Source organism: Maniola jurtina, chromosome 13 (assembly GCF_905333055.1).
Source record: "Maniola jurtina chromosome 13, ilManJurt1.1, whole genome shotgun sequence".
NCBI classification, from domain to species: Eukaryota; Metazoa; Arthropoda; class Insecta; order Lepidoptera; family Nymphalidae; genus Maniola; species Maniola jurtina.
In genome coordinates, this window is record NC_060041.1 from 3409092 (window position 1) to 3425679 (window position 16588).

Genomic DNA, 16588 nt, shown 5'->3' on the forward strand with positions numbered 1-16588 from the left:
TCATTTCAAACAACCGAAAAATTAAAAGTGACCGCTTTGCCTCCTATGGTCATTTGGACTTTGGAGCACTCCTCCCCTATACATAAATATAAATTAACATGATGAACACTGGTTTCTAAACATAGTATTTTTGGAATATTTTTAACCCCCGACCCAAAAAGAGGGGTGTTATAAGTTTGACGTGTGTATCTGTGTGTCTGTGTATCTGTGTATCTGTCTGTGGCATCGTAGCTCCTAAACTGATAAACCGATTTTAATTTAGTTTTTTTTTTGTTTGAAAGGTAGCTTTATCGAGAGTGTTCTTAGCTATAATCCAAGAAAATCGGTTCAGCCGTTTGAAAGTTATCAGCTCTTTTCTAGTTACTGTAACTTTCACTTGTCGGGGGTGTTACCTATAAATTTTTAATTTACACTTGTAATTATTGAAAGTTAAGTTCTTGTCATATGTTTTAGGCAGTGCAGTGTTCTAGAATTAGGTAGGTACCTACCTAAGTATTTATTTATGCTAGAAGATTTTCACCATCCCCCACCTAAGTACCTACTTACCTATGTACCTACCTACTTACCTTCCTACCTAGGTAGACTAACTAAGATATATATTATATACCTAAATACCTAGGTAGGTAATTTCCTTTTGGCTCGAATATAGGTCGGTAATCAGTACCTACGCAAATAGGTATGATTTTGAATAAATAATGCATTGACAAGTAAAGTGCACAATTTAGCGATAAAGATAGGACTTAATGGTAGGTAAATGGGTATCTAATTAAACGCTATTCTATCTGCCCTATAAGTATCTACTTACTTACCTACCTATAGGACTGTACCTACTAACATACTTAGGTAGGTAGGTAAGTAGGTAATTGTACCTACTTATGAAGTTTGCTATGATTACCTAGATATGTAAGTAGGTCACAATATTTTAAGTGATTTTTTGGAGATAGGTAGAGAAAGGAATGAAATGTATGAGCAGTGGCGTGCAGGTCATGAAGTAGGTATAAAAGCACTGCTTACCCTATAATGATTGCTTTTGTGATTCAATGCTTATTTTTCATTAGGACCTGCCCGTTATTGAGTTCCTGGTTACTCATTAGATAGGTAAGTAGGTGGGTACTAATAGAGTTAAAACACTTGTATGGACTTTAATATACCTTTATTTGCCTGGTTTCTTATTTATTAAGTTAAGTTACTCGCCATTCTACGCGTCACCAGAGAGTGTAGAGTCCCCCGATACCATAGACTTTTGGAGAACGTCAGAGGGCGCTAGGCCTCGCACAGACTATCAACAAATCCCACCTAACAGTACCTAATTACCGACTTATTCTGGCTGTGTAGGAATAAGAACCTTTCTACCTGAGTGAGCTATTGCAAGTTTCAACCTAAGTATACCTAAGTAGTAGGTAGGATCTACCTACTTACCCAGGGTAAGCAGTGCTTTTATGCTTCTGTGGCCTGCACTTCAGTTTATAGGCAGGTACTGATAGGTAGGTCGTATATCAGACTATTTTACCAAGATCCATTGAGATAGACACTTAGTTTTTATTATACTTATTTAATTTTAATTTGATAGAGGTACCTACCTGAATAGGTAGGTATTTCTAAGCTTATTAGAATCCACTATCCAGGGACCAGGGTAGGTAAAGAACAATCTCAGCGCCGAACAAAGAGCGAGTTCTAACTTTCTTAGTTGTTTGAAAAAGTTGTGCACACGCATCTAAACGTGGCGCGTGTAAAGATCTCGCTGGAGCGACAGGCGACAGCGGCTGGCGGCAGTTTCAGTTCAGCGGCGAGGAGCTGCGCGGCGCTGGAGAGTGGAGAGTCGTCGCCGGTCCCGGTGTCGCGGCGCACAAAAGATATCGTCGTAACGAGCTCAATTGATGAACGAACGGAAACGTGTCCAATTAGAAGGAGGCGGCGGCGCTGCGTCGCCCCCGCGCGGCCGCGCCGCATTAACCAGATTAGCGGCCGCGAGCCGCGCGAGAGGCGAGGTGTGGCGGCGGCGGACACCTCGCGCGGCGAAAAAACAAGGCTCGCGGCGCCGCGCCCCGCGCAGGGGCGGGCCGCGCCGCGCCATTGGCCGCGGCGGAGGTGGCGGAGGGGTGTCGCAGCCGGCGCCGCCGCCGGCCAGTCGTTTGACGCCTGCCGCGCGAGCGGGTGCCGCACGCCGCGACCGAGCCGAGCGCGAGTGTTCCGCGAGCGCGCCATGGCCGTTGCATGAGCGCGCGCTGCGACCGCTGGAGCCGACGGTGGAGCGCGCGCCGTGGGCCCCGGGCGGCGCGGGCATGCGCTTCGAGGGCGCGGAGCGGCGCGACGCCGTCGCCTTCCACCCGCTGCTGGCGCCGCGGCCGAGCGACTTCTCGGTGTCGGCGCTGCTGACGGCGGGCGCGCTGCCGCCGCCGCCCTACCTGCCGGCCGCGCTGGCCGCCGCCGCCGCGCTGTCCGCGCCGTGCCCGCTGCTCAAGCCGCCGCCGCCGCCCTACGCGCCGCTGCCGCCCGACGACGACGGCGTCACCGACGACCCCAAGGTCACGCTCGAGGGCAAGGACCTCTGGGAGAAGTTCCACAAGCTGGGCACCGAGATGGTGATCACCAAGAGTGGCAGGTCAGTACGCCGCGCCGTGCCGACCAGTGCCTCAGTGTTGTGTGTGTCTTAGTTCATACTTCATACGATCCATGTTAACCTATCTCTTGGTAAGTGTAGCGCAATAGCTCTATGACGCCGTTTATTTAAGTTACACAATAATACAGCGTAGTGCGTGTACCTAATCACGTAGATAGTTATATTATGAATATGCTCAACTACATCATAATATTATATCAAAGTAGGTAGGTACGTTTGTTTACAAAAACATTTCCGAAAGTCGCGCGTCGTTCCGTATAATTTCCATAGTTTAATGACTAAGAATCTTCCAACACCTAAATAACTAAGTGGATATCTCATTCAAATCCAGTTTACACATTCAAAAACCTGTTGGACTCGTCTATGAATGTTTAGCATTCATTTGTTATATTGTTTACATCCGTTCATACCTATTATGAATTCATACTAGAATAAGTAGAACTTTTATACTCAGATCGCTACTTAACTTATGTAATATCATAATAAAGCTTATCTTACTGCATTTTAATTCATTAATATTACTTAACAATGAACTCATCAATTATTCAAACTTTATATTAAAAGAAAAAATTAATAATTAACTATTTCAATGGAACTCTACATTTATATTTTTCAAATTGATCGTTCTGTAAATAAAAGTGTATCTTTTGTATTCATTTTTACATTGAAGGCTCAATAAAAACGAGAAACCAGTTGTCGGAATACAAATGCCAAGTTCATCGCAGCAATTCTTTGAAATAAATTAAAAAATAAATAAAAAACCCTTAATGAATTGGTCGCTGCCATGTAGGGTAGCGTGTTCGTTATAGGCGCATTTTTGCGCCGAACAGAACGACCGACGGGATGTGCCGATGTGGTTCACATTAAAATACGCATAATAATATGGAAAAACAATGCTTGTTTTGCTCCATTTACGGTTAAAACAATAAAAACTCTATAAGAACAAAAAATATGCACTAAGCATTAAAGCTTATGTCTAAAAAACAATCCTAAATGAAGGTCGCAACTGGTTCAATTTTTGGACAGAATTTATTTTTTCCCTAACAAAATAAACATCCTAAAAGATGATTCGTATTTTATGAGGTTATTCTGGGAAGATCGAAGACATTAGGTGCCTAGTTTAGTTAAATAGGTGGTACCTACCTACTTACCTTTGTAGATAATAAAAATATTTCTAGACATGATAAATAGCTGCATAGGGGTCTTGTTTGAGTTAGGTGCTTTTATAATATAAACTATGGTTACAAAATATATAATATGTTGCCTAATTACAATTATTAATTATACTTAGTGGTTTTATCTACCACTTCAAGAAATTTCAAAAAAAAATATTAAAAAATAGTTCCTAGATAATATCAGATATTGTGAAATCGGCAGGATTAGAATGTGCTTCTTCCCTAGGTATTCGGTAGATAACATACTTTAAATTTATGACAGACAAAATCTGGTTATGTTATGAAATCTTTTTGGCTTTGTCTTCCCTAATTTTCGATAGGTGCAAAATGGAGATAAATCACATTTTTTTATTCTTTATAGGTAGGTATAGTTTAGCAGGTAGGTACCTCCTACCTAATCCTCGATTGAGATACAAATTTTTCTTATTTTAACGATGGGTTACTGAGGTAGAAAATATGCAGAATTAGGTATTTTAGATCCTCTTAAAAAATATTACCAACAGAAGTTTGTAATTTTCTGAAGAAGTGAAAAACAGTGCATCTACAGCTGATGTTGGTGTAAGTAGGACCTAATGCAATTATGCAGCTCAAAAAAAATTGGAAAACTTGAAAAAAACTAAAATTTAGATGGGTGTTTGTTACCTATCTGTCTAGCTACATAGGTAATGTTAAAAAAATGTATTAGTAAACCTATACATTTTATGTCTGAATTCTAATCTACGAAATAACGATACCTAAGTACCCTCTTAAATGTAGGTAAGTACTCAAGATCTTTAAAAAATTCAAAATCACATTGTAGCAGGAAAAATAAAAAAATAAGGTTCAAAAAACTTGAAAAAATTATAATAGGTATTAGGTCCTGCCTAGCAAGAAAAATTTAGGTTCATCGTTGAACCGTCTATCTGAACCTTTTTTTTATTTTATTTTTTATTTTATACCTACCTATACCTACCTACTTAAAAATTAATTTTCATTGCAATTGTATAGAGTAGGTGAAGGGAAGAGACACCTTGAGTAACACATTTAAACAATATTTTGAGTAGAAGCGAGGGGTGCCCAAAATTCGAGGGTGACAACATCAAAGAAATTCAAAAAAGAAAACTGTTCAAATCGGAAGCTTTCAAGGCGCCGGCCGGTTTTCCCGCCAAACCCTTTTGAACCTTTTGGAAAACTTTGTTTTAAATGCACTTCAGTCTTTCTTGACTTTTACACCTTTTTAGGGCTCCGTATCTCTAGAGAAAAAAGGAATCCTTATAGGATCACTTCGTTGACTGACTGTCTGTCGGTCTGTCGTGTCTGTCAAGACCTGTCAAGTGAATCAAAACCAATAGGGTAGGCACTTCCTGTTGATCTAGAATGATGGAATTTAGCAATAGAAAAATAGAATAGGTACTTAGTAAAGGGGAAAATCCGAAAACTGGTTAGAAACATCACAAAAAAGAAAAAAAAAAGTTTTAGGTACTTCTTGTACGATGGTGCGGAGTCGGAACCATTCGTGTGTGCGTCTACTCGCACTTGACCGTTTTTTTATCATGCCAAATAGTACAGAAAAATGTACTGATGAATGAGTGAAACTTTTAAAAGTTACAATAAGATCTATCAGTTACATTAATTTGGAAGTAGGACCTAAGTAGGTTGGTAATTATAGGACCTTTGAAATAATATTTTTAATATTATTTTTTAAGCAAAGTGTAATATTAGAAGAATAACTAGATAACTAATAATAATAGAACTTTAGAGTTAAGAAGAAATTGTAAGAAATATAAATAAAGCTTTTTATTATTATTATTATAATAGGTCCTTTGAATTTCATCCACCTTTCCATAGTTCACGACAGTTAGGTGAAAAAACTAAAAAGGTTAGTCCAAAAAACGTCCAGGCTTCATTTATACTGGCAGACAGTGGCGTGCACACGATTTGAAGCCAGAGTAAACATTATTTAGGTAGGTAGGTACCTATTTATTGGCGGATTAATGAACAGTGAACGTTGAGCTAGTCCTCCTAAGGTAAGCAGTACTTTTATGCCTCTATGGTCAAATAATAATCTTACTTACCTACGTTTGACGCTAGATAGGCTATGAAACGACTAGGTTTCTTTGATCTCACCATGGATAGTCAGGAAAAAATCCTAGGTTGGTACATACCTAAGTACCTACTAGTATTTCGTATTTCTGTTAATTTCACGTCACCCCCTTAGGTCACCCCTAGGTTAATATTTTTGACAGATGCCGATTTCAGGAACAAACCAAGAGTTTTCTCACAGCTCTAGTACACTCTGACCTTACCATGAGGTTATTGAGTATTCAAATCAATTAGATAAATCATTTGTCAGTTAAATGTTTAGTGTTTTCAATAAATCATTCGAAGTCTAGCCAATAAAATACCTCATTGATTAATGTGCGTATGAAAGGTTAAGATAATATAATATGACACTTAGATACCTACCTTTGTAGTCAAACATACAGCAAAAAGTTCTAAATATACGTTTCAAATAAGAAGACATATTATTTTTATTTACTTTGTAACTTGCGCGGATACCCAGTACAGTGGCGTGAAGTTCACAGTGACAGAAAAGCATTGCTTACCCCACTTGAAATACCTCAATGTTAATTTTTCAACAAGACTTGCCCGTAATAACCCAACTAATGCCTACCCTTGCGTTGAGCCCTGTGCACGCCACTGCAGCAACTTAGCAACAGAACTTTCATGGATGATTTACTATTAAGTACCTAGTACTTACCTACTATTGTACAGAGCATACTCTCTGAAGAAAAGAGCAGAAAAATAAGGAATTCTCAAATAGGTATACAAGTTTGACATAACATTACAAGTATAGCTAATAGATGGAGTAAAAGAAATAATGTATGATAGATAGAGTAAAAGAAACATAAAAATATAGACTTTGACCAATGTAAGAGATAAGGCACCCGCGCCATCTCCACGGTCGAAGGAATCTCAACGAGTCCGACCTACTATACTATCGTCGGCGATATAGTATCGCCCTATCGCCCTGTGGAGATACCACCATACCACCATACCTAAGAGTCGTATCGAATTTAATGGTACAGCGAGGCTATCCCTGCGATTCGCACGTCCTAAAGTCAAAGTCTAAGTCATTTATTCAAATTGGGTACCATTGCATAGATACTTTCTGATTGTCAAACAATGATGTAGTGGTGATAATTCGTTCCAAACGCGCCCAAGTCTGAGAAGATCCCATAACAAACTTAGCCGGATTCGCTTTATTACCTAGTAGGTAGGTTAGTATATTATGTAGATAGATAGATAGATAACACATGTAAAGGAGCACAACACAGAAAGAAGAAAACAGAAAAAACAATTGTGTGCAAAGGCGGCCCTATTGCTTAGAGCAATCGCTACCAGGCAACCTTTGCTGAAAGAAGAAGCTATAGCTATATACTACGTACTACTACTACTACTGACACACTACTACTACTACTGACACATACCTACATCTATACTAAATACTAATATTATAAAGAGGAAACCTTTGTATTTTTGTATGTTTGTATTGAATAGGCTCAAAAACTACTGGACCGATTTCAAAATTTCTTTTACAATTACTTAGAGGGATTCTTCCGAATCCGTATAGGCTATATTTTATCCCGGAACACCCGTTCGAAGCCGGGGCGGGTCGCTAGTGTTACATACATGTAGCTACTACGGACACAACTACGGATCCCAAACGCATGATTACCTACTCGCTGTAGATATAAAGGGTGTATTTATAAATAGCAGCCACTAGAGATAAACATCGTAAAGCATTTATTATAGTCTCGTGTCACGCTTTATAATGACCACTGGCAAAGCAAATATTTAGGTTGGTCACACACTGCAATGTCATCTCGATCGCCATTTTGTGACTCTATAATACTCCTATTCAATTTGGTCGCACACTGCCGCAAGAACTGCACACGACGCATTTTTCCGCTTTGAAAACTCGAATAACGTTAAAAGCATGAGTCGACAGCATCGGACACGCCGAAAAATGCAAAGGCTTTGACTGTCTTAAGTTAACTATTAATGTGTGTGTGAACTGAGAGACCATGTTATAGTTTTTTGTAGTTGTTGTTATTCTAAAAGGTTTAGCAAAAGTTAAAATGATATTTTCAATCATAGTTGCAGCTAGGTAATGTTAATATTTGTATAACGGATCTCAAACATACTTACAGCGCTTTGAAATAGTTGATAAAAAACACAGTTGAAACATGTCTAAAAATCTCTGAGGTTATATTATCTACGTAATGTAAGAAATCATCAAAATCGGTCCATTACTCTTTGATGCAAAAAATGTCAAAATCGAAATGCCTCTGCCGTGGACTTAGTTGGTCACATTTTCCGAGAAATATGTTTCGACGACTCTCGGCGTAACTTTATCTCTATTTATGGGATCTCTCCCATAAATAGAGATAAAGGGTCTGCGAGATAGAGATAAAAATTTAGGTATAATAATGAGAGAGCTTTATTAAATTTAAGGCCCCAGCGTTGTGCCAGCTGAATCGCACTTTATTGCGTCGTATCAAGTCGCTATTCATCTAAACGTCTATGTATATTTTTTTCTGTACCTGAAAGGTATTATTAAATACTAGCTGACGCCCGCGACTTCGTCCGCGTGGATTTAGGTTTATCGAAATCCCGTGAGAACTCATTGATTTTCCGGGATAAAAAGTAGCCTATGTGCTAATCCAGGATATTATCTATCTCCACTCCAAATTTCAGCCAAGTGCGTCCAGTAGTTTTGTGACACACAGTACACACACACACACACACACACACACACATACACAAATTTTCGCCTTTATAATATTAGTGTGATTATGCTATAATGTAACCAACGTCTCCGATCCGATGTCGAAATGCGCTGCTTGCGGCTCTTATGAATTTTGGAGGTAGTGTGCGATCAGCCTTATAATGACCACTTGTACAAAGCAAATATTTAATAGGTGACAGTGACGACAAAATGGCGATTACAATGACATTGAAGAGATGGAACAAAGGACAATACAATAGGCTAAGAGCTAACTATTGATTTGTTCAATGTTGTTTAGATTCCTTCAAACTTCAACGATAGGTGAACGATTCTCCTTCCAATTTTTAACCCCCGACCCAAAAAGAGGGGTGTTATAAGTTTGACGTGTGTATCTGTGTATCTGTCTGTGGCATCGTAGCTCCTAAACTAATGAACCGATTTGAATTTAGTTTTTTTTGTTTGAAAGGTGGCTTGATCGAGAGTGTTCTTAGCTATAATCCAAGAAAATCGGTTCAGCCGTTTGAAAGTTATCAGCTCTTTTCTAGTTACTGTAACCTTCACTTGTCGGCGGTGTTATAAATTTTTAATTTATAATTATATTTTATAAAATTATAGGATTGTGTTGCGATTGCATCAAAGTAGTAAGTAGGTAGGTAGGTACCTAAGTAGTTAAGTAGAATTTCGAGAATAAATCAAGACAATTTTATGCCACGTGTAACTATCAGTTAGTTTATTAATGTCGAGACAAATTGGCCTAATCTTAAACAATTTAAGCTTCAAGCCTGACCATTGCATATTTAATTATTTAATAACTTAATTCACTTAAGGAAATCGTTGCTAGGTAGGTACCTTACAAATAAGATATTTATGCATAATGTCTTAAGCCGCCTCAATCTCTATTTACTTTGACTTTAATAAAAACGTGTTTCTAATTTTCTTATAAAATTGACTACTATGTGCTATTACCAATCAATTTGTTACTAAGCTAGGTACACACTGCTGTAATTTAACACTTTTCTTTAATATTTAAATAATTTGTTTCATACAAACAAAAACAATTTAATAACAAAAATCAAATGAAACAAAAATTGACGTTATCATTAAACTTATCTTTACTAGGCAATTTATATAAAAAGGTCATATTAAAGTGGTATGAGACAGGAAATTGTTAAATTATGTTTTGCGTAGGTACCAAATAGCTTCATAAAATATTTTTAATTAATAAGATAAGTCTCTTACTTTTCTAATAAAATTGTAAAGTCAGACGAGAGAAAAAAAAAAGAGATCTTTACCAGTGACCTTTGGTAGTGCGAGAGGTTGTACCTACAGGGAGTAAAATAGGTACAACAAAGATATAAAGTATTAATGAAAAATCTTAATAGATATTATGTTATATTATATAATATACAAGTAATAGGCTTACAAAAACATACACACTTAATTAATAATTACATATACTTATAGTAATTAATAAAAATTCGTTTCCTCCCTAGTATTTATTATTGCGTTACAAATAAGTCAAAGTCAAAATCTTGTATTCTGATTGGATAACAGCTGTACTATTCACTATACTATTTTTGTATGACAATTGATGGATTTAACAACAAAATAGAAGTGAGCTAATCTTGTAACAAAGGCACAACTATTGTTATTAATTATCTTAATAGACTTTTATTGAAAAGTTGGTAGCCTTTGTAAGTTGTAGTCTTCATGAAGTATACACCCTGCTTAACATTAGCAAAATATTACACTGGCTAAGTAAACGAGTATTATATCTAGTGCTGCAAATTAAAGGCTACGGGTGCCCTTAGCTATTTCATACCTAGGTAGGTATATAGGAAAATTACACAGCAGAATTTCATGCAATAGGCCAATAAAATTACGCCATTAAGGTAATCGCTATTGAGGTATCGAGAAAGAGTGTAGATAGACCACGCATCGATTATTAAATCGATTTTGGAATTGAAATTATGTGCTCGTAATTTTCTAGAGCTATGTTTAATTATGATTGTAGTTAGATAGAGGTATTGGCTGGTAACTATGCCTATCAATCTGTAAAAAAACTAACTAGTGTAAATTAAAAATTTATAACACCCCCGACACGTGAAAGTTACAATAACTAGAAAAGAGCTGATAACTTTCAAATGGCTGAACCGATTTTCTTGGATTATAGCTAAGAATACTCGATCAAGCCACCTTTCAAACAAAAAAACTAAATTAGTAGACGTAGCGCGTACAATTGCGTTGTAATGTATGGAACTGTATGAAACATGGCATACCGTTTGCGTAAAGCGTGGATGTATGCGTAATCCGGTGTGTTAGGGGTTTACGCGCGTCACTACGCATGTATCACGTGTACGCAATTGGTGTGAATCGGCCTTTAGGGTACTGATTCAGCACTACAGCTCTCTGGTGCTAGGTTCTAATGTTGCATTCAGCCAAAAGTAATTCAGTGACACGTAGGTGTCGGCCATACCTATTCTGAATCTATAGGTATGACCTATTTCAGTTTCACTTGGTATCTGTGGGTCCTACAGTTACCATAATGCAACTCTACAAACTGTTAAACATAGCTAGCACTTTAGTTTCTCAAAAGTCACATTTAGGGTCCTGATTCAGCACCTGTCTATATCTGGTTCTAGTGTTCCATTCAGCCAGAAGTAATTCAGTGACCGGCGGGTGTCGGCCATCTTGTGGGCGTGGCCTGTAACGTGATCTGTAAACAAACTGAAGGTTGCACCATGTGGTTAAGAGTCCTTCTTTAGCTAGATATTGTCATCAATAATTGGCAACTAACTATTAGATAAACCTACACACCTACTTACCTTGTTAAAAAAAGGAAAACCAACTAAAAATGTAGGTATATTCTATAGATGCCATGCCTAAATACAGATTTCTAGTATTTTACGGTGTGTCCGAACTAAGTAATCCGTGGACGGACGGTTGGACAGACAGACGGACATAGCGAGTCTATAAAGAGTCCTTGTTGATTACGGAACCCGAAAAAGGCAGTGCCTTTTTACCTAAATAGTGTGCACATTTAGCAATCATAGAACAAGAGCCGGTGCATGCAAAGAGCAACTCAAGAATGCGTAACGCGTCTGCGCGTTGAAATATTCGAAAGAGTGTAGGTACATCGCGTAGTCTCTTAATTAATTGCCCGCCAACATGCCAGCGTCTTACAAATTGATGTTACGATTCCAGATTGTATCTATTAAAATAGTCTAAAACTGACAATTTTGACGGCCCCGCATATCCTTATTTTTAAGATAAAAATAAAATAAAAAATGTATTCGTTATACTCAATGAGCTAACTCTTAACAATGATACCCCTCATGCTAGGGTAAGACATTTTTTTTGTTTTCTTTTTCATGTATGGGAGTCCTACCCTAAAAATAATTTAGTTAAGTTTCTAATTCAATATTTGGTTTCTACATCGAATGCCAAAATTTCAAGTTTGTAACTTTTTTAGTCTGTGAGCTAGAGACCTGTGACACGCGGACAGATAGACAGCCAGACAGCAGAGTGACATTAATAGGGCTCAGTTTTTACCCTTTGGGTACGGAACCCTAAGAAACATTTCATAGATCAAGAGCCGGCGCATGCAAAGAGCAACTCAAGAATGCGTAACGCGTCTGCGCGTGAAATGTCCGAGAGAGTGTACATCGCGTAGAGTCTCCTAATTAATTGCTCGCCAACATGCCAGCGTCTTACAAATTGATGTTGCGATTCTAGATTGTATCTCGACAGCGTTTTGTTCAATGTAAGCCAATGTCTGTGTGTGAAACGTGCAATTTTTCTCCATTTACTTAATTCAATTGTTAAATAAGGTTTGATAGAGTTTCGTGTCTCTAAATTGTATTGCTTTTTTACGTTTTACGAGTGTATCAAACCAGTTTATTACTTGAAAGTTTTTGACGTGACAACGTCTTATAATTCGATAGAGCCGGCTGCACGCACGAAAAAACATGACTCATGCGGCGTTACCTCGCTCTGAGGCGTTCCATGTAAGGCTTGAAGTGCAAGCGAGAGCGCCGAACGACCGACAAAGAAGCACAATCGGCCTTTGTTGTCACGTTCAACTATCGTCAGTAAACCGACTTTACAGGCAACCAATTTTTTCATGAAAAAATTACTTGAATACGTAATCACTTCCCATGTCACTACTTACCCATATTATTATTAGCTTTAATTTTCTTCAGTTCTTATCTCTACTTTTTGCTGTAAGCTATAAGTTTTTGTTGCCAAATAGGAAATAATAAAAAAAGTTTGTTTGTTGGTTTGTCCTTCAATCATGCCACAACGGAACAATGGATCTTCGTGATTTTGATTGAACATAGTTGCAAAGCTTGAGAGTTACACAGACTAGGTACTTTTTAGTCTGGAAAATCCCAAGTTCAAGTTGCCTATTAAGCTAAAAAGAGTTGCAGCCCGCAATTTTTTTTGGAATGACTTTTATAATGCGTACTAGAGTTCGTCGGTTAGGTTAGGTTAGTAATACTATTAATTATACGAACCTAAGTACCTCTCTAGATGTTAAATTACTCAAAATCTATGAGCATTAAGTTACATGACCTCATAATATTATACTACAAAATATATTAAAATTGAAACAGAACCTAGTTGCAAGCGAGCGTGAACGTTAACTATATAAGACATAGTTTATGACGTGTTACAGAATTACTTCGCATGTCTGCTATTCCGTGAACGTTTGCCAGTTTTTTGTGGTGTTCGAAGAATATTAGGTGTACATGTAGATTGAGAGAGAGTGGTCATAATAATTGTTGTATTATTACACGGAAATTACTAAATATAAAGTTACATTTAGAAATGATTGAATGTAACGCTTTATCTAGGTAGGTAGGTATTAATATCTAGTATTTTTGTTGTAACTAAATATTAGAACTAACAATTGAATGAAATAGGTACATATAATATTATGTGACTGTATTTTTGCTGAAAGTATCTGAAAACTAGGTGGGTGCCTAGGTAATAAAATAAATAATAAACAATAATAAATAAATAGTCAGTAAATAAGAAACAGTCAAATTAGTGTTACCTGCAGATATCCTAAGAAAACATAAAAAATGCATAGCAGTGGGCCCGACCGTAATGCCTAAGATTTCGTTAGGTAAATGAAATAATATTTAAATCTCAATCAAACAAATCAAGACTAATTTTATTTGTAGGTGTGCGTATGACCTAACCACCTCCTTTTTTACCTGTGATTTTGGATTTTTTACTGTGTGATTTAAGATGATAATCTTAGACACCTTAGACTTTATTTGTTACCTAATTAATTACTAATTGAGTACATAGTACAAGAAAATTGCTTAAATAATCGTTCTGAAGGTAAAACCTGTACCGAGCATATTTTATGTTCTGTTTATTGAAATGGAATTGGATATTGATTAAATGATTTTATGTGGATATAAGCGAAACTTTATTTCAATCCAATCAGAGAAGCGCACGAATAAATAAACACAGAAACTAGATAGGTACATAATTGGTAATTTTGTAATCCAGTGAGAGATTTCACAGCAAATCTGACCGCCATCTCCTGGTCTACGTTATGTGTTTTACACACTATAGATACATATCACGCGAGCGTTATAGAAATGGCTTTGCGTACAAGTTCTGATTCCCAATTCTTGGAACTGTGTTAATTAAACAACACGAAAAAGTGTGGAAAGTTACACATTAATTCATGCAAAATTACAGATTAATGGCGCTTAGAAATAATGATTTTCTAGCTAGTGGCGTGCTGAACAGCGCACAGCTTTAAAGGCCATTAAAAGTATGTTCTTAGGTACAAAAGAAAAGTGTAAAGAATCTTTTTAGCATATTAAGTACCTTCACAAAACTAAGTTATAATATTAAATCGAATGATTTCCCCAAAAAGGGGGGTGTTATAAGTTTGACGTGTGTATCTGTGTATCAGTGTATCTGTCTGTGGCATCGTAACTCCTAAACTAATGAACCGATTTTAATTTTTTTTTTTTTGTTTTAAATGTGGCTTGATCGAGAGTGTTCTTAGCTATAATCGAAGAAAATCGATTCAGCCGTTTGAAAGTTATCAGCTCTTTTCTAGTTACTGTAACCTTCACATGTCGGGGGTGTTATAAATTTTTAATTTACACTTGTATTATTATGTGGTATGTTACAGGTATCATTAAAAAATTGATAAATATCAAATGAGAAAATGCTACTCCTATATTAATTACAGTGCCTATACTAAAACCCATGATACACTACGTTAATAAGACAAGGTAATCGCCTACTAGTTAACACAAACTAATTTGCTGATAACGGAAATAAATTAATATTTTCACGCTAGAATTACAAAAGGTAGTACTTATTCCTAGCTCACTATTTAGAATCTAGATAAAAATGAAAGTTATTGTCTGGAAGTTGCATTAAGTAGGTAATTGTAGGGAAAGGTGTACAAGACGAGCCGTTGGTACTTAAATGATTATTTTCATTTTTAAAGAGCCTCAATAGACAGATCCTATAAGGGTTCTATTTCTCCTTTTGAGGTACGGAACCCTAAAAAAAACGCGCCAATTGCGTTCGATTTTTGAAAATAAAAAAAAAACAAATGCCTCTCGGATTCGGTCTGGCTCAGTGAGGAGACGAGTCGTCCGTGTCGCGGTAATTAAGGCCCTCATAAAACCTGAGGGTCCGTCGTCAATCAATGTAAGCACTGAGTTATTGGCGTCAACTGTACCTGGGAGGTATGACTGCGCTTGCGGATACGGCTTCATATTATTTTTTATTGAGTCATTTATTTTAGGGCCGGTTATGGTTTGATATTATTTTTAATATAGTGTTCCGTATCTCCAAATAAAAAACCGGCCAAGTGCGAGTCAGACTCGCGCACCGAGGGTTCCGTACTCGGATATGTTTTCCGACACTTTGCACGAACAAAAATTCGAAAACTATTATGTATAAAAATAGATAAAAATCTGTTTTAGAATGTGCAGGTAAAGAAAGCCATTTCATATGATACCCCACTTGGTATAGTTACCTATATTAGGTTGAAAATTGAAAATACTAATTATTAGCTTCAATTTTTTTTATGGTGATGTAACCACAAATCGTGTTTTCGGATTTTTGCTTTACTTGTGTTCGAAGACCTACCTACCTGCCAAATTTCATGATTCTAGTCAACGGGAAGTACTCTATATGGTACTCTCTAAGAGAATCAAACCCCCTTGACGGGTCTTGAGTCTTGACAGACATACAGCGAAGTGATGCTAAGCGTTCCTTTTCTCTGCCGAGTTTCTTGCTGGTTCTTCTCAGCAGGAAAGGCATTCCGAACCAGTGGTAGATGCACTTGACGATTCAAAAGTATTTGTGAAAGTTTAATTGAATGAAAATATTTTGAATTTTGAACTTCTGGAGATACGGAACCGTAAAAGTGGCAAATTACCGCATCCAAAGTTTCCCACATGTAGGTCGAAGTGCTCAAAAACCGTCACCGCGTGGGCCAGGGGTGTATCAGCGTTATCTGCCAATCCGACTCAGCCTCTCTGATGTCATCGAACGATTCAAGGTTAAATTAATTGTCACTACGATTCACAGTACAATTCAAACCAGGCCAAACTCCTCCTTTTTTTTTCTCTCGTCTGGCTTTACACTGATTAGCCAATGTCAAGTTTGTAGTTATTTACACGTTAAGGAAACTATATGTGTAAGTATAGACTTCGTCTGTGCCGGCGCCCGCCGACATACACGCGGCGCCCCTTTAGAGCGCTTCCCAGTCAGTTCCACCACCAAACACCAGCAGAACACAAAAACCGGCCACTTCTAACAAAAAAACATTCCAAAAAGTCACAACACGCGCGCCAGTAAACGCCACCACAGACGAAGTCCTTCTTCTTCTTTTCTTGTTTGGTGGCTTTTTGTAGTGCCAGACCAGCACAATGCACTTCGCCAGTGTCGAGTAGCTTGAGAGAGGTGAGCAAACTTTCGGTTTGATCCTTAAATCGATAGATCAAATATCAGGCTAGGGGTGACGTG

At 37.5% G+C, this 16588-nt stretch overlaps 1 protein-coding gene across 7 annotated transcripts in view; it reads left to right on the plus strand.

Annotated features, from left to right (window-relative positions):
- The first annotated feature begins 2119 nt into the window (after window positions 1-2119).
- LOC123870797 (optomotor-blind protein) overlaps window positions 2120-16588 on the plus strand; it is a 148649-nt gene continuing 134180 nt past the window's right edge. For 6 of the 7 annotated variants that reach the window (XM_045914233.1, XM_045914234.1, XM_045914235.1 and 3 more), the window contains exon 1: window positions 2143-2602. In XM_045914233.1, the coding sequence (XP_045770189.1) occupies window positions 2283-2602 (320 nt within the window). In that variant the 5' untranslated portion in view covers window positions 2143-2282. Of the gene's footprint in view, window positions 2603-16588 lie in introns of all 7 variants that reach the window. The other variant, XM_045914240.1, reaches the window with a different exon arrangement.